The sequence below is a fragment of the Sebastes umbrosus genome, chromosome 2, assembly GCF_015220745.1.
Source record: "Sebastes umbrosus isolate fSebUmb1 chromosome 2, fSebUmb1.pri, whole genome shotgun sequence".
NCBI lineage: Eukaryota > Metazoa > Chordata > Actinopteri > Perciformes > Sebastidae > Sebastes > Sebastes umbrosus.
Genome location: NC_051270.1, coordinates 20,126,112 through 20,149,937, shown reverse-complemented (window position 1 = coordinate 20,149,937; position 23,826 = coordinate 20,126,112). Strand labels below are relative to the sequence as shown.

General features: G+C 37.3%; 1 protein-coding gene and 1 long non-coding RNA gene across 3 annotated transcripts; one reads left to right on the top strand and one right to left on the bottom strand.

Annotated features, from left to right (window-relative positions):
• Positions 1 to 1,820: 1,820 nt before the first annotated feature.
• Positions 1,821 to 7,064, bottom strand: foxf1 (forkhead box F1). The gene is made up of 2 exons (XM_037796787.1): positions 5,554 to 7,064; positions 1,821 to 2,859 (listed from the first exon to the last, which is right to left on the bottom strand). Exons 1-2 carry the CDS (start codon positions 6,563 to 6,565, stop codon positions 2,696 to 2,698), a joined length of 1,176 nt encoding a protein of 391 aa, XP_037652715.1. The 5' UTR covers positions 6,566 to 7,064; the 3' UTR covers positions 1,821 to 2,695.
• A 1,395-nt stretch (positions 7,065 to 8,459) lies between these two features.
• On the top strand, positions 8,460 to 21,462 carry LOC119500276. Of its 2 annotated transcripts, XR_005209586.1 has the most exons (4): positions 8,460 to 8,818; positions 16,427 to 16,646; positions 20,479 to 20,540; positions 20,619 to 21,462. It is a non-coding gene; the product is annotated as an uncharacterized LOC119500276 (long non-coding RNA). The 2 variants fall into 2 exon arrangements; XR_005209585.1 differs by lacking the exon at positions 20,479 to 20,540.
• The last annotated feature ends 2,364 nt before the right edge of the window (positions 21,463 to 23,826 follow it).

Genomic DNA, 23,826 nt, shown 5'->3' with positions numbered 1-23,826 from the left:
AATTGCTTTAACTATTACATCAGTGATTTTGAGCAAACTTTGGATTATGTATCCAGTTAGTGTTTTCTTAACATATCATTTAGGGTGACAGTTCATTGTTGCCTTGTTTTGGTAATGAGTCTATCCACAGTAATACTGAGAAAGAGATTAACTCAAACTGAAATACTAGGAATGTTTCTGTGTCTCTGCACAGACATTACCTGGAAACTGATCTCTCTCGTGTTGGTCTGCAGTGCCAGACAAGTGCTCTGTTTTTCACTGAAGTCTCGATTATATTGCGACACAAGCACGCAGCATGTCTGTCTGCACAGAGCAGGCCTCAGGCTTTTTATGGAGCTGTCATCCAGGCCTGGTGAGGGGAACAGCTGTGGAGCCCCATCTAACTCCCTCAGCCCCGCCAGAGCACTGAACCTCGGCAAATGTCATCAGTTTGTTAATGTGCTGTTCCACTCCTGTTGAGCCTGCTCTCCCTCTGCTCGGTGGCATGCTCATTTTACTGGAGTTCAGTCAGTGGTCATGTTGTGAGATTTCAAAGCTACACGAGTATTAAAACACAGCATGTTTACGACCTGAAGTACACATGTCTGTGTACACACACACCTCAACAGCATTACTTGCAAAGTAAAATTAACAACATGACATCTTAAATTGCAGTTACTTGATCTAACGAGAGTAATCTGAGCGAGTGAATTATGTGGATGCTCACAAAATAGATTTCTGCACACCATGTTTCTCTATATTAGAGACACCTGTTATTATTTTCAACACCACAAACTTCTTTGAAACTAAAATAATTTTAAAATCCTTAAAAGATATCTACACTTTCTTATTTGTGCCAATTCAAATGACTTCCATTAGCCTTACATGCAGCCTGTTATACTAACAATTATGAATTTTGCAACAGATAATCAACAAATGGTAAAGGAAGCCAATGAAGAGCATTTGGCTCATGTTCCTTTTGTAATATAAGTGGCTGTGTAGTATTTCCATGATTTGAATCACTTATTCATTATCTGTGTGCATCTTATTCCTGTGCCTCCGCTACATAATTTGATATTTGTGTAGTATTTAAAAAGTAAGGAGTGTTTTTAGAAGGACAAACAAAGCTTTCTCCTGCACAAAATCCAGTCAAATTCTATGTAAAACCCACTGAACATTTTTTTCTCTTTACAAATTGTCAGTTTGAGATTTTTATTTTCTTAAAGTCCATTTTTGTGTGTATCTTGGACACCCCTGAGCTATTCAGCAGAACCATCCTTTTTTTTTAACAAAATGCTGTCAACCTACCACAGTGATCTCACTCATGCCTCTGACTTGTTGTGCATAAATTGCTGCGTACACACTTTGTTACATATAAGGGCAAAATAAGACTAACTTTTAAAAATTATTTAAAATCTATAATCAATCATTTTTTTGTGGAAAATCTGATTTGGTCATTTAATGTCACAATAACAGACACGTCCTGCTGCTACAGGTGAAAACACACCTAACTGTCAGACTTGGGCTCAATCATGAACTGCATTATAACAAGACACCACTTTGATATTCCTCTACTTTTCTGTACTACTGTAGCACTATATTGTGGACCGTATATGAGTATTATGCTTTCATCTTTTGGCTTCAATGATTTAGTACATTAAAGCCACATGAACTCAGATTAATTTTTAGTTTGATTGATTAATTAATTGCAAGTCTATACATTTATGTTATAGAATCCTGTTTTAATTAATATAGTGATGATACAGGAAAAAGCAGAAAGCTTCACTCTTTAACTAATTTAGTGTTGATTGTGTCCCAAATGTGAATAATAATGATGATGATTTTTTTTGGTGGATTTAGGCTTACACAGCCCAACAGATATATTTTATTTCTTACAAATGATTTGTTGTAATAAGATTAGCCCTCATTGATGGACCCTTGCTAATTTTCCTAACGTTATATACAGTGCTGAAAGTAATGGTCTACATATATCTAACACAAAAACGACATAACAGTGCTTACAATATATCCTCAATTTTCATTTTAAAACAAATAACAAGCGATCTGACAAATATTGCCAATAAAGAATATACCTCCTTTGGCCAATTCGCCTGAAAATTAAAATATGTATAGGCCTACAGAATAAATAAGAAGATGCGCTTAGGCTATTCAAAAAAGTGCCTTCATCGTTTTTTGTTTTTTTTACACAGGACATGTTTTTATGTGACGTCCATAATTGTTCATTTAAAAATTCAACGTTGAAAGTCCAAAAAAAAGAAAAAGAGCCTCAGTCTAATTTGTCAAAGAAAAGAAAAGTCAGATGGAGAAAATGTGCATTTTTACATTAATGGCCTACTTTAACAAAGAAGAATAAACATGAACAAAGTGTGAAGTGGTAGTCATCCGCTCTGCAGGACTTAGTACCAAACAGCAGCAGGGTTTCATACAGCCAGTCTGCTGGTCGATGGTGATGGCATGAAATAGTTTTATTATTATATATTATTATTATGTGGTTTGTGATTGGCCTGTCTCCGTATCTTTGTCGCTGTGTGAAACAGTACAGAAAAGTAGTCCGGTCTGCTCCATGGGCCTTGCCATGCCTTCATGTCTCTCAGTGGTTATTTACTTCTTGTTTCAGCTCGTCCTGCTGCTGCTGCATGGCTCCAGGCTCCAGGCTGAGACACCGTCCGCTGCTCTGCAGGTTGTCCGTGCATCCTCACATGACGCACGGCTTGATGTCCTGGTAGGAGACCTGCTGGTGGTGGTAGTACGAGCTGGTGCTCGGAGAGTGCATCGCTGAGGACGTCATGGCGTTGAACGAGAAGACGAACTCCTTTCGGTCACACATGCTGGGAGACTGGGAATGGTACCGAGGAATACCTGAATGATTCAAAACAATGGAAAATATAGGTAAGGTCACGTTTGAGACTCTTAACAGTTTCTATAAGAAAAATCTAAGAAAAAATCTAAAAAAAAATAATAATAGAATATTATAACAGTTATAGAAATAATTTGTGTAGGCTTTAGTTGTTAATTAATTGTCAATTATCCATGATAGACTTTTCCTCTTGGAGCAGCCACCTTGACTTTGATTTTATGGATCCATTAGTTGGCCTAATTGTATGTATAATAATAATAATAATAATAATAATAATAATAATAATAATAATAATGATAATAATATGAATATATTATTATCATTATTATTATTATTATTATTATTATTATTATTATTATTATTATTATTATTCTAAAAACAATAATAATTATAATATTTCATTATTATAAAAACAACTATAACTTAAATGCAGTAACTCCATGTGTTTTTCCACACCTGTCCTATCACAGTTTTTTGTGAAAGCCCAATATCGAACATTTTCTCGAAGATTAATTATTATATTTTTAAGATAAACTCTGTATTTAATTTGTAGAGGACATATATATAGAGAGCTTCAGTCTGTTTTACTAACTCAGTTTATTCCTCACAGACCTTAAGTCCATTTAGCAAGCGCTATTAAGATGTTCTAAAGTGGAGGAGGTCTTCAGGGCTAATTGACAGTGAACCTCTCTCTTGCACGCCAGTCAGTCCCGGAGGACTCTGGGCCTCGAGGCAAGGCAGGCTGCTCTTTGTTTTTCTTGCCCAGAGATTGGCACGCATCTAAACTGTCCCGGCAGACTCGCCTTGCATGCCCTCTTTCTTCTTTTTTTGTATCACTTCCAGAAACTGAAACAGTGGAGTTTGAAACCCAGGTTATATATTTGGTTTCATTTGGAGTATTATATATATATATAATTTTTTTTTCTTTTTTTTTTCTTATTTTATTCTAACGTTTTTATCTATTCTTTTGTTATTATACTGTTTGACTTACACCAACAAAACCAAAGCAAATTCCTAGTGTTTACCTCTTACACCTGGCAATAAACACCATTTTGATTCCGATTCCGATTCCGATTCTGATTCTATAGGTTTACTGTGATCTGTTTCAAGTGGAGCAGGACAGTGATGCAATTTAACATTTTCGTTGGAGAAAACATGGTTTCTTTTAGTTTGCACCATTGTCCTTTAATTCTTCTGTTTTTGTACAGTAGAGATAACCGTGTGCGTAATGACAGCAAAATAAATATTCAAATAAGACGATGTGAGGCTGCTAATATTTCCATTATAGGCCCTGCACGTTTGGCATAAAACCAAACCTGTGACCCTGTCATTTGATCGTTTTTATTATCCTTTTAATTTTTTTCTTTTAACTTATACTTTTACATTATTTTATTCGTTTTTATCTTATGCACTTTGTGCTCTTTTATCTTGCTTTTATATTATGTAAAGCACTTTGAATTGCCTTTGTGTATGAAATGTGCTATATAAATAAACTTGCCTTGCCTTGCCTGCGTAGAAAATATTGTTTACCCCCTCTGCTAATTAAATGGTTTGGCATTTTAAAATATTCCTGCGTTTTACTATGAGTTAATTCACCCCACACTGTAAACAATTGCTGTTAATTTACAGCAGGATTTCAACAGTATTAACCTGTTATTGCTAAAAACAGTGCTTTACTGTTAATACAAAAGAAAACCTGTTAGATTACGCTCATAGGCCGTTTTTTAACTGAACTATAATGTATTCTTAAAAAACATCACTTTACTGCTGATCAACTGTCTAAAGTATCATCAGTAACAGTTTCATGCAGTATTTTTTTAATTCTGGGACCTGATCTGCACATGTGAGGCTTATACATTGTACATGATTGTAAAATCTGTGAATTAGCTTTATTGTTCTTCACTCACATGTTGTTCTGGTTTGCATTATGTGCTTGTAGCCAGCTAGAGACAGACATTTTGTGAAAAGTGTTAACAAGTCTATTATAGCCTTTTCCCTAACAAGTGCCTTTAATTGTATTTAGTGTGACTATTTCTATGTCTGTAACCTGCTAAGTCTATTCATCTAGGCAAAAAATAATGTTTATTAAAATGTATGTAAAAAATACAACCTAAATAGTGCATTAAAACAAATCAGTAAGATAATGTAAAAGAAAGGTGGAAAACAGCTATATAATGTATCTTTAAACAGTAAATTAACTGTAAAATACTGTGAAATTAATAAAAAAAAAACAGTTCAAACTGTATTTTTTCATTAACAGTACAAAGCTGTACATTTCAGCGACAGTATAATAATGTTAATTTTACAGTAACATAAAGGCAACCCTGCTGCCAGTTTTTTACTGTTATTTTACTGGGGAATTCTTAACAGTGTGCGTAGAAAATATTGTTTACCCCATCTGATAATTAAATGGTTTAGCATTTGTAAATATTCCTGCGTTTTACTATGATTTAATTTACCCCCGACATTTTCTTCATCAAAATTCTCTGCATTTGTACTGTTATAGATAAATTAGAGGTGAAGATAAAGCATAGAGTTTACCTTGTAGATCTGTAGTTGTGTGTGCAGTTTTTTTTTACTGTTATAGATACATAAGAGGTGAATATAAAGCATTGAGCTTACCTTGTAAATCTGTAGCAGTACGTGCAGTTTTACTGTTATAGATACATTAGAGGTGAATATAGCATTGAGTTTACCTTGTAGATCTGTAGTAGAGTGTCCGTTCTGGTGCAGGTAGGACTGGTCTAGTGAGTGTGTAGGCAGGCTGGGCTGCAGAGAGTTGGCTCCTGGGTTACATGGAGACAGAGGCTGCTGCTTGATGTAGGACGCTCCGTTGTTGAGAGAGGCCGACGGAGCCGGAGCCCAGGCCGAGGCAGAGCTCGAGTAGACCGGGTGCGGCTCCATCACTCCTCCGCTGGTGAGCAGAGGAGAGCCGGCGGAGTTGTCATGGTGATGCGCTGCGTAATCACTCCCGGTGGATGCTCCTGTACAACCTCCCATGTAGGAGTGTCCACCGTTGCTCGACAGGTGTGCCATGGTGTGTCCGGACAGACCCATGCCATCCATGTTCCCAGCCAAGTGTCCATTCATCATGCCCAACCCGCTGTCCAGAGACAAACTATTGGACGCGCAAGAGAGTCCTCCACCTCCACCACCTTGGAAGTTGTAGGACTCCGGGATGTGGTTGAAGCCCAGGCCGTTCATCATGCTGTACATGGGCTTCAGAGCTTGACACTTTCTCCTGAAGCCTCTGGGTCTCCTCCTGAAGGAGCCCTCCTCGAACATGAACTCACTAGCCGGGTCGATAGTCCAGTAGTGGCCTTTTCCTGGTCGTCCAAGCCCTTTGGGCAGCTTGATGAAGCACTCGTTCAGAGACAAGTTGTGACGCACGGAGTTCTTCCATCCCTGGTACGAGCCGCGGAAAAATGGGAAGCGGCTCTGCAGGAACTGGTAGATCTCACTGAGAGTCAGGCGTTTAGTTGGAGAGCTCTGGATAGCCATGACTATTAAGGCGATGTAGGAATAAGGAGGCTTTTCTGGTCTGCGGATTCCTGCGTTTGTCTTCTTGGTTTTGGTAGTGGAAGAAGAGGAAGTGGTTTCCATCACCACCGCTGCTGTCTGGTGCGTCTTCTCCGGAGCAGACATGGGGCTGCTCTGGCCAGGAGTCTGCTGAGCTGCTGCTGGGGGCTGCTGGACCTCTGCAGTCATTTAGATCAAAATTTTCGAGATGACAAACAAGAAATGCTTGCTTTCCACCTTTTCCAAGCTATAAAACACTACAAAAGTTGGAAAAAATAACCTTAGGCAAACTTAAAAAGTCGAGACTGTCTTCTTAAGTCTGACTCTTCCTTTTAGATGCTGTAGTATAAAATCAAATTAGTCTTCGAGATGACAAAACAAACTTGCTTTCCACCTTTTTCCAAGCTATAAAACACTGCAAAAGTTGGAAAAAATAACTCTGACTTCTTCTTCTTCCTTTTAGATTCTGCAGTATAGTCTGAACACTACAAAGTTGGAAAAAATAACCTTAGGCAAACTTAAAAAGGCGAGACTGTCTTCCTATCTTCTTCTTCCTTTCAGATTCTGTAGCAGCGTCCTTTTACGCAGCGTCCGAAAAATGGGAATAAGGAGCAGAACAGGAGCTCACTTTCCACTTCAGTTGGTTTTGTGTTGTCGTGCGTCCGAGGAGCTCCACTTTTTACTTATCTGTTGCCATCAGCGCATTGGAAGCTGGATGTCTTTTGGCCATCCTAAATGTTGGGACCCGCCCAGTTGTTCCCTCCTACTCCAGTGGTGGGCTGTGAGCATGCACATCTGTGTGCGTTCACTTTTCAGGGGGAATGTTTTTCCCACTTTTTTTTCTTTGATTTTATGGATCCATTAGTTGGCCTAATAATAATAATAATAATAATAATAATAATAATAATAATAAATTCATATTAAAACATATTAAAAATAATAATAGAATGATTATAACAGTTATATAAATACTTTTTGTAGGCTTTAATTGTGAATTAATTGTCAATTATCCATCACAGACTTTCCTCTTGGAGCAAACACCTTGACTTTGATTTTATGGATCCATTAGTTGGCCTAATAGTATGTATAATAATAATAATAATAATATTAATATTATTATTATTAATAATAATAATAATAATAATATTTATTATTATTATTATTATTATTATTATATTATTATAACATAATATATAATATATAATAATAATTTTATATATTCATATTAAAAACAACTATAAATTAAATGGAGTAGCTCCAGGTGTTTTTCCACACCTGTCCTATCACAATTGTTTTTTTGTGAAAGCCCAATATCGAACATTTTCTCGAAGATGAATTATTATATTTTTAAGATAAACTCTGTTTTTAATTTGTAGAGGACATATATATATATATATATATATATAGAGCTACACTCTAACTCAGTTCCCTCCTACTCCAGTGGTGGGCTGTGAGCATGCACATCTGTGTGCGTTCACTTTTCAGGGGAATGTTTTTTTGCCCCTTCTTTACAATGAAATAGGGAATATACTGTATCTATAGCCTGGAATAACATATATGCTGCTATACACTGTAGAAAAGAACAAAATTCAAATGGCTTATCATGTATTATATGATTACACACTGATGGTAACTACATGGCCTTTGGATACATATTCTGATTTTTCTAATATAACTTTTTTCCCCCTTCTTTACAATGAAATAGGGAATATACTGTATCTATAGCCTGGAATAACATGTATGCTGTACTACGCTATATAGAAAAGAACAAAATTCAAATGGCTTATCATGTATTATATGATTACACACTGATAGTAACTACATGGCTTTGGATACATATTCTGATTTTTTTCTAATATAACTTTATTTTATTTCTATTCTTATTTTTTAACACTGAATATTAGTGATATAAACTGTGTAGATTCATAAACCTGCAGTGCAAACAGTACCTCTCAATGTCAGGCCACATGCTTGATGCACCAGCACGGCAAATAGCTTTTGCCTTATTAAACTGTTATGAAATATTTAATAAAACATTTTTAAGTTTATGAAAAGTATTTACCAGAGAGCATGCCCCCTCTTATTCAACACCACCCTCCAGATTTCTGTAAAAGATAGACAGGAACATGGGCAGGATGTTTATACAGCAGAATGTAAACATTTTCCCCTGGCCTTCTTTAAATAAAAAATCAAGCAAAAAGCCCCAGTTAGATCAGCTAATACTCAATCTGATGCGATATGCCCGTCTGTTCGCGGCGTCCGGTGGTAGATGTTGGACTTTTTTTTTTACACATGAATATTGTTTGTGTAATGCAGTCATAATATTTACGCAGGGACGCAGGAGGAGTGAAGCTCAGCCGAGCTGTGAGCACAGAAACTCGGACTGGGACTTGAGGTCGACTCCTGCAGGCAGTTTAACCATCGACTGATCCAGGATTTAAGGTAAAGTGGATTTTACACTTTTACACTCAGGATATCACTTTAATTGTGTTCCAGAATGGAATGTTTAGTGTGACTTATGTGACATTGTATCTCATAGGATAAATAGAATTCGAATCTTAAATTATGCCTCAAGCCTTTTTTTGCTTTAACTGAGTTATAATTCATTTAGAAGAAAATGCGCACCAATTTGTCTATTTGTTGTGTTTCCAAAGTCTTAATTTTTAGTTAGTTTTTACTGCCTTTTACTACAGCTGCGAGGAGCGAGAGCTACTGAAAGACGATCAGTCCATAACCTAAAACTGTTGACAGTAGATTGCTTATTGTTCCCTGGAGATCTCGATCGCGGCAGCCTGCAACCTTTTGCCTCTCCTTGGGTTCAGCTAGTCGAGCTTCTTGTTGTGCTTCTGATCTCTACCGACGTTACTGGTTCTGGTGGAAGATGCTTATGATGACTGTTTGGTGGAAAGTAACACCGGATAAAAATAGTTTAGAACATTCTTGCCCTGTGCGTAAAACCAGACAATGTTTGGAGACTTTATTGCCTGTGCGTAAAGGTCACCAGTAGCTCTTATAATATTTTTTATCTATAAAATAAAGTGGCAGCATGTTTATAAATTCAATCTGAGGAAACATATTTAAATCCATGTATAAACTGAAATATCAAATGCTTTATTGATTATTTACCGGAAATGTCCAGTCCCTTTTTTTTGTTTCAGGCGAGAAAAAAACAATTCATTGTCTAATTGTCATTGTCAACCCAAAGGTGACAGACGTGCCACTGTTAGTTTTTGCTGTTGCAGAGGAGATTTAAACGCGTGGATAAATGAATGTAAGTATTGTTTTAACCGTTGACTGGTCTGCTCGGCCACTCGCCTGGAGTGAGGGCCACACATTTATCAGAGTAGAGGACCACCCAGCAGGCGCTCCATGGGCAGCTCTCTCTCTCTGTCTCTCTCTCTCTCTCTCTCTCTCTCTCTCTCTCTCTCTTTCTTTCTATGTCTCTCTCTTTCTCTCTATGTCTCTCTCTCTCTATGTCTTTCTCTCTCTCTCTCTGTCTCTTTCTTTCTCTCTATGTCTCTCTCTCTCTCTCTCTCTCTCTCTCTCTCTCTCTTTCTTTCTATGTCTCTCTCTTTCTCTCTATGTCTCTCTCTCTATGTCTTTCTCTCTCTCTCTCTGTCTCTTTCTTTCTCTCTATGTCTCTCTCTCTCTCTCTCTCTCTCTCTCTCTCTCTCTCTCTCTTTCTTTCTATGTCTCTCTCTTTCTCTCTATGTCTCTCTCTCTCTATGTCTTTCTCTCTCTCTCTGTCTCTTTCTTTCTCTCTATCTCTCTCTCTCTCTCTCTCTCTCTCTCTCTCTCTCTCTCTCTCTCTCTCTCTGCCCACTGTGCATTTAATTACCTCTGATGACTTCATTCCATTAGGGCACTTTTTTTCCTCACACGCTCATTCCCCCCATGTCATGTTATTCTTTCTTTGTTATATATAGGCCTATATATATATATATATATATATATTTTTTTTTTTAACTTGCATGTTCATCCAAAGCCAGTGTCCGTGGTTAAATGTTTACAGCAAACCATCAGTGTTGGATTGTGATGCACTACTCCCCCACTGCACCCACCAATAAAAAGCTCCAAAATCTGTTATTTTTATTACCTAAGATACTATCGAAGTTTGATGTTCAATAATGGTATTGTAAGGCAGGCTTCTCGTTGCCTTAACTATAAACTTACTTGTTACTTAATTAAACTACTGTAGGGCTGTGGGTAAAGCTTCGTCTGTGCCACAGGATCCACTTTAATGTCTCAACTCCAGCCTATAGGACAATTGAACACCGATCACCAAAGGGTGGCACATCACTTCTTATATCATATCACTCCGCCAATCTTAATCATCACTCACCTTACAAGCAAGTAAGGTGCGCCGTATTATATAGTTCCAGATCTAATTTAAGGAGCATAATATCATATACATACTGTATAAAATAAATCTTTACAAAAATAAATCTAATCTTACAGTAATGTAGTAATCAACCGGAAATAATAACTGTCATCATAATAGTATAGCCTATACTGTTGTATGTTATATCCAGAATTTAAGAATATTTTAATTATATTTTAATTTAAAAGGGACTAGTTTGTGTAACGGCATCGGTGGCCGGTTATGTTCCTGTCATTACTGGGTCTTGAGTCTCGAGGTCAGAGCTTCCCTATGTTGCTCCATCGCAGACGAAGTCATGCACTTTTCCATGACGTCCCATCATGAAATATTTGACAGCGCTGCATCCTCAGGAATGCTCGGCCACTTAGGTGGAGGTTTACACCGCAGAGTGAACAGTCCTGACAGGCTTTCCGGACCGTCTCACCGTTATTTAGTATTTAGTGCGCTCAAAACCAAGTTAGGACCCCTCAAAATGATCATTGTTGCAACGTTAAATGGTTTCTTATATTGGCTATACGTCCTTCAGTCAGTCACATTTATTTATTGTACATACTACATATATTTATTGACGGACTGTACACACTATGTTCACCCATTCACTCTGTATCTTTTATATCTCTATTATTGTTTTTAAAATGTTCGTATACCTTTACCTCTCCTGTGTTTCACTCTGTTTGCTGATGTTGCTGCTTTGACACCTGAATTTCCCTCCAGGGATTAATAAATGTTCATCTTATCTTATCTTATTTCACATTAAAATCTTGATATCAGTCTGGCTGCGTCGTTCTCCCATGCAGACACTACAAGGCCAAATGCTACATCATGTGATCCGGTCACGACATGGTTAACTTCAAAATGATTGCTTATTCGTACCAATTAGGCAAAATCCAGCAGGCGGATTATAGATCCAACAGCTGCAGCAGCGGTCAGCAGTGTAATTTGATTTGGCCTCTAAGAAACACATTGAACTGTTGAGGAGAGATGGGGCCTGGTCCAAAGTGATTCAGAGAATTTGAAGTGCCAATCTTTTTTGTAGATTACATTTTCTTTATAAACGATCATCTTTGAGAAATAAGCCAGTTTCTCTCTCCTCTGATGGCCGCAGAGGGTCACCGAGAGGCCGCAGGGACTTTTGTTTGGAGGACAAGGCGACAGAGTGATCGATCAACTGGCTGCAAACTCATCCGACTTGAACTTGAATCAGGTTTTGAAGCAACACTATTACAGGCTGGGTTATAGGAGAGCAAACTTTCCTAAATTACGTGTTTCACTTCTTGATAGTGCACACATCTGATGTCGTGTATTAGATAAAATAAGATAAGATGAACCTTTATTAATCCCGGAGGGAAATTCAGGTGTCAAAGCAGCAACATCAGCAAACAGAGTGAAACACAGGAGAGGTAAAGGTATACAAAAATGATAAAAACAATAATAGAGATATAAAAGATACAGAGTGAATGGGTGAACATAGTGTGTGCAGTCCGTCAATAAATAAATGTAGTATGTGCAATAAATAAATGTAATATGTGCATATGTGCAGTCTATAAAGTGGAATATAGGATGTATAGTGTAAAGTGCGCCAGTGGTTAGAGTCCAAGATGGTTGCAGATAGTGCATGTTTAAAGGTCTTAAAGTCCTAATAGTTCTCATATGGATATATTAAAACAGTTTTGAACTGATAAGGCCTATAATCTGGAGAGAAAAAAGTAAAAACTTTTTCAAAGAAATGAATAGATGCATACACTTTAAAAAAATCTCATAAACGTAAAAAGAAAGAAATCCATTAACACACTGGATTTTTACAAATTACAAATAATCTACATTAGTCAGAGGGCCTGCAAATGGTTTAGAGTTTCATACCAGAATTAGATTTTTTTTTTATATAATAACATATATATCACTGATTTTATTTATATTGACTCTTATATTTTCTCATGTTATGTAGAACTAAAAGTGTGAAGGACAATCTTATAAATAATGTAACTCTTAGATGCACACACATATAAATGGCAAGCTGTTTTGCGCAGAAATACCCAACATAAAAAAAGAGTGCGTTTAAGAAAATAAACCTGTTTATCTCGTCTTTCTATTACAGGAACTCTAAAATAAACATATTTATATATTTCAAATTAGACCTACTGTATATATAATATATATTTTTTTACGATTAATCTCATGAATTTTTTTTAATTGCACATTTTGAGTGTATAAAATAGTTTTTTTTACTGTCTCCGACTTTTTTGTCAAACAAATAATTTTAAGATATATCCTAATTGTTTTTCTGTCTCTCAGTGTCGCCTGCAGTTCACTCAGTATTGTCGCTTTAATTGAAACCAGTGTAAAGTCGAGGTGCATGGTACCCCCTCATCACTTTCCCCTGCGCTGTAGGTGGCCGTGTATATTTTCCTTTAAGTGGTGTTTATGTGAACGAGAAAAGGACGTGGATTGCTAGCAGACCGCTGATTGCGCGCATTGCGTCTCTCCAAATGGATGTGAAGTGTATTTGATGGGCACCACCCTCTCTGCTAATCAGCTGCAGCACAAGATGACTTTTTAATTCTCTTGGCGAGATACATGCGCCTTTGCCCTGCTGTGTGTCTGTATGTGTGTGTGTCTGTGTGTGTGAAGGCGCAAAGAAAAGTAGTCCCCATGCACAGCATCAATTAGTTTGTGCTCCAGGAACAGTTTTGTTCCAGCTGCAATTATTCACTTAAATAAGTCCTAGCAGCTTTTGCACATATTTATGGAAAGTTTATCCCTTTTCTCATTTTATTGTGTCTCTTTTGTCCTGATATTTCAGTGTTTTTTTCTTTATATTGTTCTTGTGGCCTTCTCTTTTTGCTGGGTCCTGATTCCAGTAAGCCTTTGAGTACTCTTTGTCATGTTTTTGGTATGTCTGTCTCTTGTCTGTGCTCTACCTTATTGTCAATACGGATGTCATCCTCTATTTATTTATTTTTTCTGCAAAAGAAATCTACCTACGGGTACAAATAAAGTCACCTGAACCTCCTTTTCACAACAAGTTCACAGCGAATGCCATAATGCTTTTGAGCTCATTCAAGCTCATAGTGTGCAAACTTCCACCCTGATGAAGTGTCCTTGAGCATGACACTGAGCCCAGACCAGCTGGATGGGCATTATGGACTCTGCTGTCTGACTCAGTAGAGTTTTAAACGAAATAATTCATATTTAAAACCGGTGCGTCGTGTTGCAGCTGTTACAGTCTGATGGGAATAAGAAGGCATTTATTAATCTTCTTCCCCCCCACCCCCCCTTTTTTCAAAAGTCTGTTTTCATATATGCAATCCACTGTTCGTAATTACAACAGTCTATAAACCAACTTTTAAGTAGATGAGCTTTACAGACAAACCCATCAAGAACACTATAGAGAAAACAACCTCAACATTCACAACCAAAACAAAACCAAGAAAAGAAATAACAATAATAATAATGACAAAAATAAAGAATAGAGTTAAAAAAAACAACAACAACAAAACAAACAAAAAACCCACAAAAAACACACATAACAAAAAACAAAAAACAAAAAACAAACAATAAGAAGGCATTTATTAATCTGATGTCAGACACATTTTTTTCCACTGCTGTTATCTTTCGTCGCATTTCATTTGTTTAATAAAAGTCTCACACTTGATTCAAGCACTGCAGGATAAATGCGTCTTAATAATTTAACATAATATGTTATTCAATCGAGTTTAATAACGGATTTTATAATAAAGGATGGCTTATAACAATTTTCCATAATTTTGTTTTTCCTAAACATATTTGGACTGGGGGGGTTACAAATCTAATAATCCTTTTATACATTAGAATAAATGTTTTTTTTAATGTTTTTTTTACTGTGATATTGTTAGTATTACTAAATATAGTTGGTTGGAGTTCCTGTTATTTCTCATTGGTTGGTAGAAATACGCTCACCTGTCTGCACACCTGCAGCTACCTGCAGCCACTCAGCTATCTATTGCAGACTTCAGCTCTAATTGATAATTGAGCGTCGTCGATGATGTTTGGATATTGCAGACATTTAATGAAATTGTTTGCACATTGAACTTGAATATTAGTGGATTTAACTGAATATTGGAATAGTGTGAAATTCACCATTTAAACCAATTTAAAATCTCTTTAGGATCTATCTTTCTCAGCAGAGATAATAAAAGTATCAGTGTGTTGCAAGCTTTAGATCATCTATCTTTTGACGTTTGTATTTTGGAGCTTTCGACACAGTATAGTGAGTATTTATTATGTTGTTTTAAACAACCATCGCTGTGCAGATAGGGAGCTCATTATGAGTCATATTGTGAGAACTCTTTCCACAGCAGTCCCTGGTGTGCTATATTGTCAAATTAAAGATAACCCACTCACATCACCAGAATGCCTTTTTCTTATTTCAGTATTGTGTCGCATGTTAAAGCAGATTTAATTCTGTTTTCTGACAGCTGTATGTTAAAAAAAGAGAACAGACAATGATAAAAGAATCAAATTCTCTCTGGTTTATTTTGTGATCATAGGCAGCACCACATAATTTGACATGAAGGACAGCAGTGGGGAGGATTTGGCAGGTCCAGAGGTTTAACAAATTCCAAACTGTCCAAATGTGGTTAGCACTTGCAGGGAAAATGTTCCATAATGTTCAATACCTGTTTGCTGCAAAATTGGTATTTCAGCCTATTCACTGCGAGCTGTTTTTTTGTGTGAAACAGGACAAAACATCCAAAGCATAAAGAAAAAAATGTTAAAAGAACAAAAATATGAGCATATTTTATTTCCCTCGAGGTTAGACTTCAAGGTTAAAGCATGAGGAAAAAATGTGATTGTGGGTTCAGTGTAGGCTGTTAAATGTCTGGTTGATAGACAGCTTGTCTTTGTATTCACCCTCAATTCATACAGCAAAATTATAATTATTTTATATATATATACATACAATCTTATATTAAAATATTAGAAATGATTTACAAATATTTCTGAATATTTTCAAGTTTTACAATGTAATCTGTGCTTGGGGATTTTTAGCCTATTTGGTTTATTATTATATGGAAGATATAAAAATACAACATATTAAAACTTCAAATCGACCTTATTTCCTTTATTGTTCCCAGTGTTAATTCTATTGACTCCAAATAATTTGGACTAAATATTGAATCTCTCACATTTTTAGGGTTCCCTTGGTTCCACTGTTGTATTTTTTATGTTGTGCTCAAATCTGTTTTAGTGAAGAATGTGTGTATAAGTAAAAGATTGGATGTTTTAATTTGAAAAGCAAATGTAATATTATTGAATATTGAGTATTTAAACCAAGACACTCTTGGATTGTTGAATAATTGTGTTACTGATGTTTCAAAGGATAACTTTCCATTTGATTTTAGAATTCCCTGATAACATATTACTCATTAAATCCTGTTTTTTTTTTTTTTTTATCTTATTCGGTTTTTATAATAAATTACAATTTAAAAAAAATGTTATGCATGTTGAGTAAAAGCAGCCAGGATTTCTGCTCCTATGATCACCTCCAGTGTGCAAAGTAGTTAATATGTATACAAATATATATTGTGAATTGCAGTCTTTTATTCCCAGAAAAAAGTCCAGTGAGAACACATTAAAGTGTTGCATTAGACGGCTTCACTCTTTTCTCTTCTCTGCTGTGGCCTTTCTAGGAAGATCCAGTCCACCCACGCAGTGAGTGAGTGGGAAGCCTGTTGGGTGCCCCACCCTGCAGCGCTGCAGTCCTGCACACCTCCCATGGCTGCTCCAACATGGTCTGTCTGATCCATAGGAGAGACATCAATAAGAAGAGGTGAAGCAGAAACCACAGTGAAGAACACAAAAGAAGAGATGGATCTGCAGACACACAGGCCACAACCGGCTCTGCTGCAGGTTAGCTCCTTTGATACAGCCTCATAATGGCAGTTTGATGGGTGCACATGGGGCGACATGGGGTTTTATACGTGTTTACATGCGCGTTTACATAATATCTATGGTGTTTACGCACAGCCCACTTATTCTTTTTTTTTTTTCTTTTACTCTGAAGGGGGATTTTCCTGTGGCAAGCTGCTTCGGAAAAAGCAATTAAGAATTCCCAAACAGTACACCACAATAGGAGATATCGTTTTTGTGCAATGTGTGTTCCATGTCCCATGCAGTTTTTTTTTTGTCTGGGATGGCTTGGCTATTTTTAATCTGTGCACAACCGAACCCACCTACAGACAAACCACAAATTGAATGGAGAGGAGGAGGGGATGAGTGAGTGGGCATGGTAATTGACTATTGTGGAGCTCAAACTCCCTCTGTTCTGCAGTAAACAGCTTCAGTATAGTTCACAACTTGATACCCACACTGTAAACAATTGCTGTTAATTTACAGCAGGATTTCAACAGTATTAACCTGTTATTGCTAAAAACAGTGCTTTACTGTTAATACAAAAGAAAACCTGTTAGATTACGCTCATAGGCCGTTTTTTAACTGAACTATAATGCATTCTTAAAAAACATCACTTTACTGCTGATCAACTGTCTAAAGTATCATCAGTAACAGTTTCATGCAGTATTTTTTTAATTCTGGGACCTGATCTGCACATGTGAGGCTTATACATTGTACATGATTGTAAAATCTGTGAATTAGTTTTATTGTTCTTCACTCACATGTTGTTCTGGTTTGCATTCTGTGCTTGTAGCCAGCTATAGACAGACATTTTGGGAAAAGTGTCAACAAGTCTATTATTGCCTTTTTCCTAACAAGTGCCTTTAATTGTATTTAGTGTGACTATTTCTATGTCTGTAACCTGCTAAGTCTATTCCTCTAGGCAAAAAATAATGTTTATTAAAATGTATGTAAAAAATACAACCTAAATAGTGCATTAAAACAAATCAGTAAGGTAATGTAAAAGAAAGGTGGAAAAACAGCTATATAATGTATCTTTAAACAGTAAATTAACTGTAAAATACTGTGAAATTAATAAAAAAAAAACAGTTCAAACTGTATTTTTCATTAACAGTACAAAGCTGTACATTTCAGCGACAGTATAATAATGTTAATTTTACAGTAACATAAAGGCAACCCTGCTGCCAGTTCTTTACTGTTATTTTACTGGGGAATTCTCAACAGTGCAGATACTCCAGCCAGTTTGGGGATAGCAGTATGAGGACATATCCTCGTATAGTCTGTGTGGGAACCCATATAGCCAGGCAGTGGTTGGAATCAGTCAGGAATGCTTTGGGATGGTAACTGGATTCAGTTGTAATGCCCAGTTCTCCACAGTGGAACACTAGGGTGGGAAAAAGGCCGAGAGCATTTCCTGAGTGGAGGGGGGTCCCAGTGAAGCATCACATGCTCGGGCATCGTGTGACAGTGATCCTGCCAGGTTTTAGCCTCTGATCCACAGAGAGGAGAGGAGTACAGCTGTGGGGGGAGGTGTGGTGGGTGCTGTGGGCACTGCCACGGAGAGGAGAGGAGAGGACAGGGAGAGGCTGGGAGGAAAACAAGAGAGGCACAAACACTGGAGTTGCTATAATGCAACCTGCTGCAAAGCTACTGCCTGTATCTGTATCTGTTTATTCCACAAAACTTGAATTTAATCCTGAAGTAGCTTGGCATAGAGCTTGTTAGAAATATGCTGCTTTATTTTCTGTTATTTTTTTTCTTATTCTGCCATTTATACTCTAAGTCTCTCTAAGTATTTGTTAAAAGTTTAGCTGCTTACTAAATATACAAAATCGCATAAGTGTTTTAACCATGTACCTGGATAAATCAAATAGTAAAGCATGATTGTATTAGAGCCCCACCTTCAAAACAGTAATACAAGTGTAAACTGAATCTAAATAAGATAACTGATAATGCTCTGGGTGAAAATAGATAAGGGAAATATAACAGGAGGATTTTAACAGGTGGAAAATACAAGTCCTAGTTACATTGGGTCATATATTGAATGCTTTTTCTTTAAAAGCTAGAAGCCAAAATAAAGTTGGTCTGCGATTTAAAGAAATGTAGAAAGCCAATTTGCATGGACCTTTAACTTCTGCTCATCAGTTTTGTATCTGTCAAATTGCACAAGGTGCCTATCTTCAATATCAACAATATTATCGGATCATGAGGTAAAAATAACACCTGTGCAACATCAGTCGAGCTGTATCCTGTACAGCACACCTAATCTGATTAAAAACTGATGAAAAGTTATTGAGGATGACCCTCGTTGAAGGTCTGAATGTCAAACACAAAACTATCTACACCTCTGTGGTTTTAGCTTATTTGTTTGATTTTTGGAAAATCTGCTTCGTAAAAAGTCCTGCTGCTCGGGCCACCATCAGTTCCTGTTCACACTGCACACACAAAAGTCACCTGGATTAGTTGATACTGAAGAGAAAATCTTCAGCAGAGTGTGCTTGATGTCTGTGTGTTTTAATTTCACTGAGCTATGACTCTGAGAGGAAAGGGTGTGGTGTTTGTGGCAAATTGTGTCAATCTGGTGACAGGAAAAATTAAACAAATATTAGTGCAAACAAATATTATGCTGTTTCTCTTAAGAGCATTCATATTCATATTCATTCACATCCCTGATAAAAAATCATGTACATTTTTTCCTCTGCATAAGGATGCTGAGTGCATTTGACTGCAATAAACCACAATTTTGATGTCATTTCAACTGAGCAATTCAGCATTTATTATTGTGAGAGCTGCAATGTTTAGTTGTCAACATTTAAATTAATCAGCAACTATTTTGATAATCGATTTGAGACAAATAAGAAAAAGTTCTCTGATTCCAGCTTCTTAAATGGGAATATTTTCTGGTTTCCTTACTCCTCTATGACAGTAAACTGAATATCTTTGAGTTGTGGACAAAATAAGACATTTGAGGGCGTCATCTTGGGCTTTGGGAAACACTGATCGACAGTTTTCAGTTTTTTGATTAATCAAGAACTTAATCTATAAATTAATCGACAATGAAAATCGAGAGTCGCAGCCCCAATTTTGAAGCAGACTGTTTTGTTTGTCTGTAATAACTGTAGCAATCATGTTGGTGAGAGTGTATATTTGTGTCCCTCCACCTGACCTTTCCGTGCACATGTGCATATGTGTATACATACTGTATGTCCATGGCTGCCTCATGTGTACATGCAGATTAAAATGTGCCTCTGCCTTTGGTTTTGTGTGCCTGTAATGGCCGTCGATGGCTGCATGTGTTCATGTATCGGTGCACATGAGAATGTTGCTGACGAGATATTTGTGTCCAGACTGGAGCTGGCAGCCAGACGTTGCTCCCTCTGGCTTGTGTAAATGTTGTGACGATCTTGGGAGGAATTTCACCCTATAGTTGTCAAAGGGCTTTTTATTTCCACCTGCTACCGGCCTCTTTCCGTTGGTCTGCTCTGTAACAATGGCAGTGGGAAAGCCGTGGAGTGCAAAGTGATTGATGTTGGACTGTATTTGGCCCTTCTTCAGATTGGGGCCTGACAGGAAGTGGCTATCCCTCCCTTCCACTCCGACTACCCTGCAGTAACGCAGGGCTCAAGAGGGCAAAGTGCTGATCAGGACTTTTGTAGACATCCCATTTTTAACAAAAGTGCCCAAAAGACAAGTTGGCAGCCACGTGTAAACAAGGTTTCATGACTTATAAATCAATTTGCCTGGAGAAGAAACAATGAAGTTAATTGATGCCACATAATTGAACCAAACTTTATCCCCTCCATCTTCTCGTCCTGTCTGGGGTGAAAAGAGGTACAGGCTCATCACGACTGCATTCTTTCCATTTTGTTGAAGAGCAGCGTGGCAGAGAAGGTAATCTATCACCCAAACTGTCTCTCTGTCCCTCTCTCTCCCTCTTTCTAACTGTGTTTCTCTTTCTCCTTCCTCCAGGCTGGAGTGGGCAGGCGTGCGGCTTTGGCCACAGGAAGCTGTGAATTCTTTGGAGAATGGAAGATGTCTTATGGGGAGACATACTGGCCTCCACCCTCCCACTCACCACCCCAAAATGACACCTGACCCCTTCATGTGTTTATATCAGACCATGGAAGTGAGAAATAGTGATGAGTCACTCTGGCTGTGTGTTTACACTCCGGAGTCACGCAAGGAAGGAAATCAGCCACGGTCTGCTAAAAGTGGCGAGGTGAGAGAGAATAGCTGCAGTCCCCAGCGCTGCAGTGATTTACCTCTCACAGCCAGAATTTATTTCACGTCATCTCTGCTGGGAAGACCTCAGACCAACAGAAAACAGCAGCATTAGCAGCGCGGTGGACTGTTGTCGAGGAAAAGGCAGTTCTGAGTGCGACAAGGGCCAAAACAAGAAGTAGTCGCTGGGGATATGGTGTTTGTGTGTGCATGTATACTGTATGTGTAAATTGTCTTATTAGATACACAGTGTTGATCACATTCAGTTGCTTTTTAATCAAAGGCAGGTAAAACACACGTCACTAGAATGAAAACCTGTTTCTCCACACATCCCAGAAAAACAATTTTCAGCTTGATGACGATACATTTCACTGTGTAAATCATCTCAGCTACAAGGAGAGCATCTAACTGCTCAATTTAACTTAAAAATCAAAATCATTAAAACTGGAGTTACAAGTTTTTCACCCAACAGCAATGATATGTACTTATTCAGATTTTCTTTATTATCATTGGTATACTATATTGATATCAATATTTAAAAAAAACTTAACTCATTTTAATTTCATTCACAATTCAAAATGATTTCCTGCAAAAGAAAAATGTAAAAAAAATAACAAAAAAACAATCGAAGGCCCTAAATAAATACCTTATTATGCAGAACTTTATCTTTCTACTTAAAAGATATTTTGTGTGACATTGTGTCTGTCCCAGGTTACACCAAATGTTATGTAATTATCACAATAGTGTATATTGTGATGTGAAAAAGTGTATTTTATAAAAGCAAGCCACCAATAGTTGCCCCTAATGATTCCAGTGAAATCTGTGTTTGTGTAAAAGGTTTCATAAAAATACCAAATACATTAAAAGTACAATTGATAACTTTGGACAGCCTGATGGAGACACCATTGTCAAACTCTTCACTGACAACACAGAGATACCACGTGATACTAGCGTCAATATACTTTTGGCTCACAAGCGTTGTTAGAAGTGGGAACAGAACATTTTGGACCCGTCAAAATTTTTAAAATGATTAATTCACAGTCATAATAATTCTTTCGAGGAAAAGCCATACTTTTATTCTGCACCTTTCTAAAAGCTCTATGGATGTGTTATTTAAAAAAAAAAGATTTGTCTACATAAACCTTTTATCAATATAATCTTTAAAGTTTGTAGAAATCCCCAAATCACAAGCCATTTTAATGGATTGAACTATGATATAATGGGCAAGTTAGATTTTGAACTGAGATCATATTAAATTACATTTTTAGCATCTTCATCTCACACATCATCCAGCAGTATGTGCATCATTTTATATTGACAATAACTGATGCAGGTTACTGGACTTTATGACCTCAAGAATACAATATTATAATGAAAATGTTCTCATTGTGTTGTGTTCATGATATACATATGTGAATTAGTGATCTTACAGTATCTTCGCTATATGAACCACACTGGACCCATACTGCTTTGTGCTCTAGAGGACTTTATGTTCAGTATACTGTAAGGTGTGTTTACTGAGGCTGCGACCAGTGTTTCAAACACAGTGTCACTGTTGTCCTCACCACTGAGCGACTTTACATTTTAGATTGCACAACTGTTGTTTTCCAGAGACGGCTGTAGTTACTGCAGTGGTGCTCTGTAAATAAAAGTGACACTTCATTTCTTTCCATCATTACACTGGTGCAAGTAACTTCATTGGCGACTGTAGCGAGGATATTGTTACACACCCCCATACACACCGCCACAATGAGAGAGTCCGCAGCTCTTATTTTGGCTGATTCCTCTTGAATTGTAAGTCCTGTCAGGGGCTTTGATTGATAGTTGTGTTTATCACCATATTATTAAGTAATCAGGCTCACCACAGCTGGGCCTGAAGCTCCTTAATTCCAGCTAAGGCACACGGCTTCATGCTAATTAAAGGTTTGGCCAAAGTGTTTATTTTTGTGAATTTTTAAATATATATATAGTTGTCTGTTTTTATGCGAGTACGCTGATTGTTGCATTTGTATCCTCTCTGGAACATTTAGTACCAGCCTTTAGTGTTTTTATCTTCATCAGAAACATCATGGTTACTCACAAGAGAAAATCAGGCCTCACAAACTGCATGTAGAGCGTAAAAATCGTTCAATAGTCCGTTTTACATTACTGTAAAACCTGCAAAATGACAAATATGGTAGATAGAGTACAGTACCGTATATCCATATATAACATGAGAGGGTCAATCAGTCTATGTACAGCAGAGGTTCTCTCTGGCTTCGTTAATAGAGCCCGCGGCAGGCTGCGTTTGTGTATTCCTGAGGTAAACACAGTCATGGCAAAGTGGACATGCTGCTGAGTGTGTCCTGACTGGAGACAGAGAGCACTGTGGCACTGTACTGACGGAGACACTGGCAGCTCTCTAGAGGCAGGGTTAATGTGATGAATGGCCATTTGGTAATGGGCCATGTATTAAGGGTGAAATAGCTCTTTTAAAAGCCCGAGCTCGAGCCGTTGCTATGGGCTATTTGATTCAGGAATCAATCAGGTGGCAGATGTTTCATGTTGGATCAGTCAACTCTGTCTCGCTCTCTCTTTCAACCAAATGAAGGAGGAATTGCTTGAGTGACTGCACGTAGCAATCAACATGAAAGTGTAAATTCATGCAGTCAAAAACATCATTGATGCCATATTGTTTAAAGAATCTTAGGCAAAGAACAAGTAGGCCAATTTTAGGAACTGTATACATGAACTGATTGATCCTTAAACCAGGTGAAACATGTAATCATATTGTTTCTTTTGTGCTTCTGCAGTGTCAGCCAGTGAGGAAGATATTGTACTTATCAATCAGGACCTGCACCGTAATTTCTATCCATTGTAGAAATTATTGTACACAAGCTAGATTTCCAGTAACACAAATACGTACATTTATGTGTCTGGTACATCTAGATTTAAGCATTTATTTATTTACCAAGAT

Bases quoted from the DNA above. Each gene is read 5' to 3' on its own strand.
- foxf1 (XM_037796787.1), bottom strand. From the start codon at position 6,565: ATGACTGCAGAGGTCCAGCAGCCCCCAGCAGCAGCTCAGCAGACTCCT. The intron at 2,860-5,553 runs GTAAACTCAATG...TGAATCATTCAG, and splicing joins CTCTACTACAGATCTACAAG to GTATTCCTCGGTACCATTCC.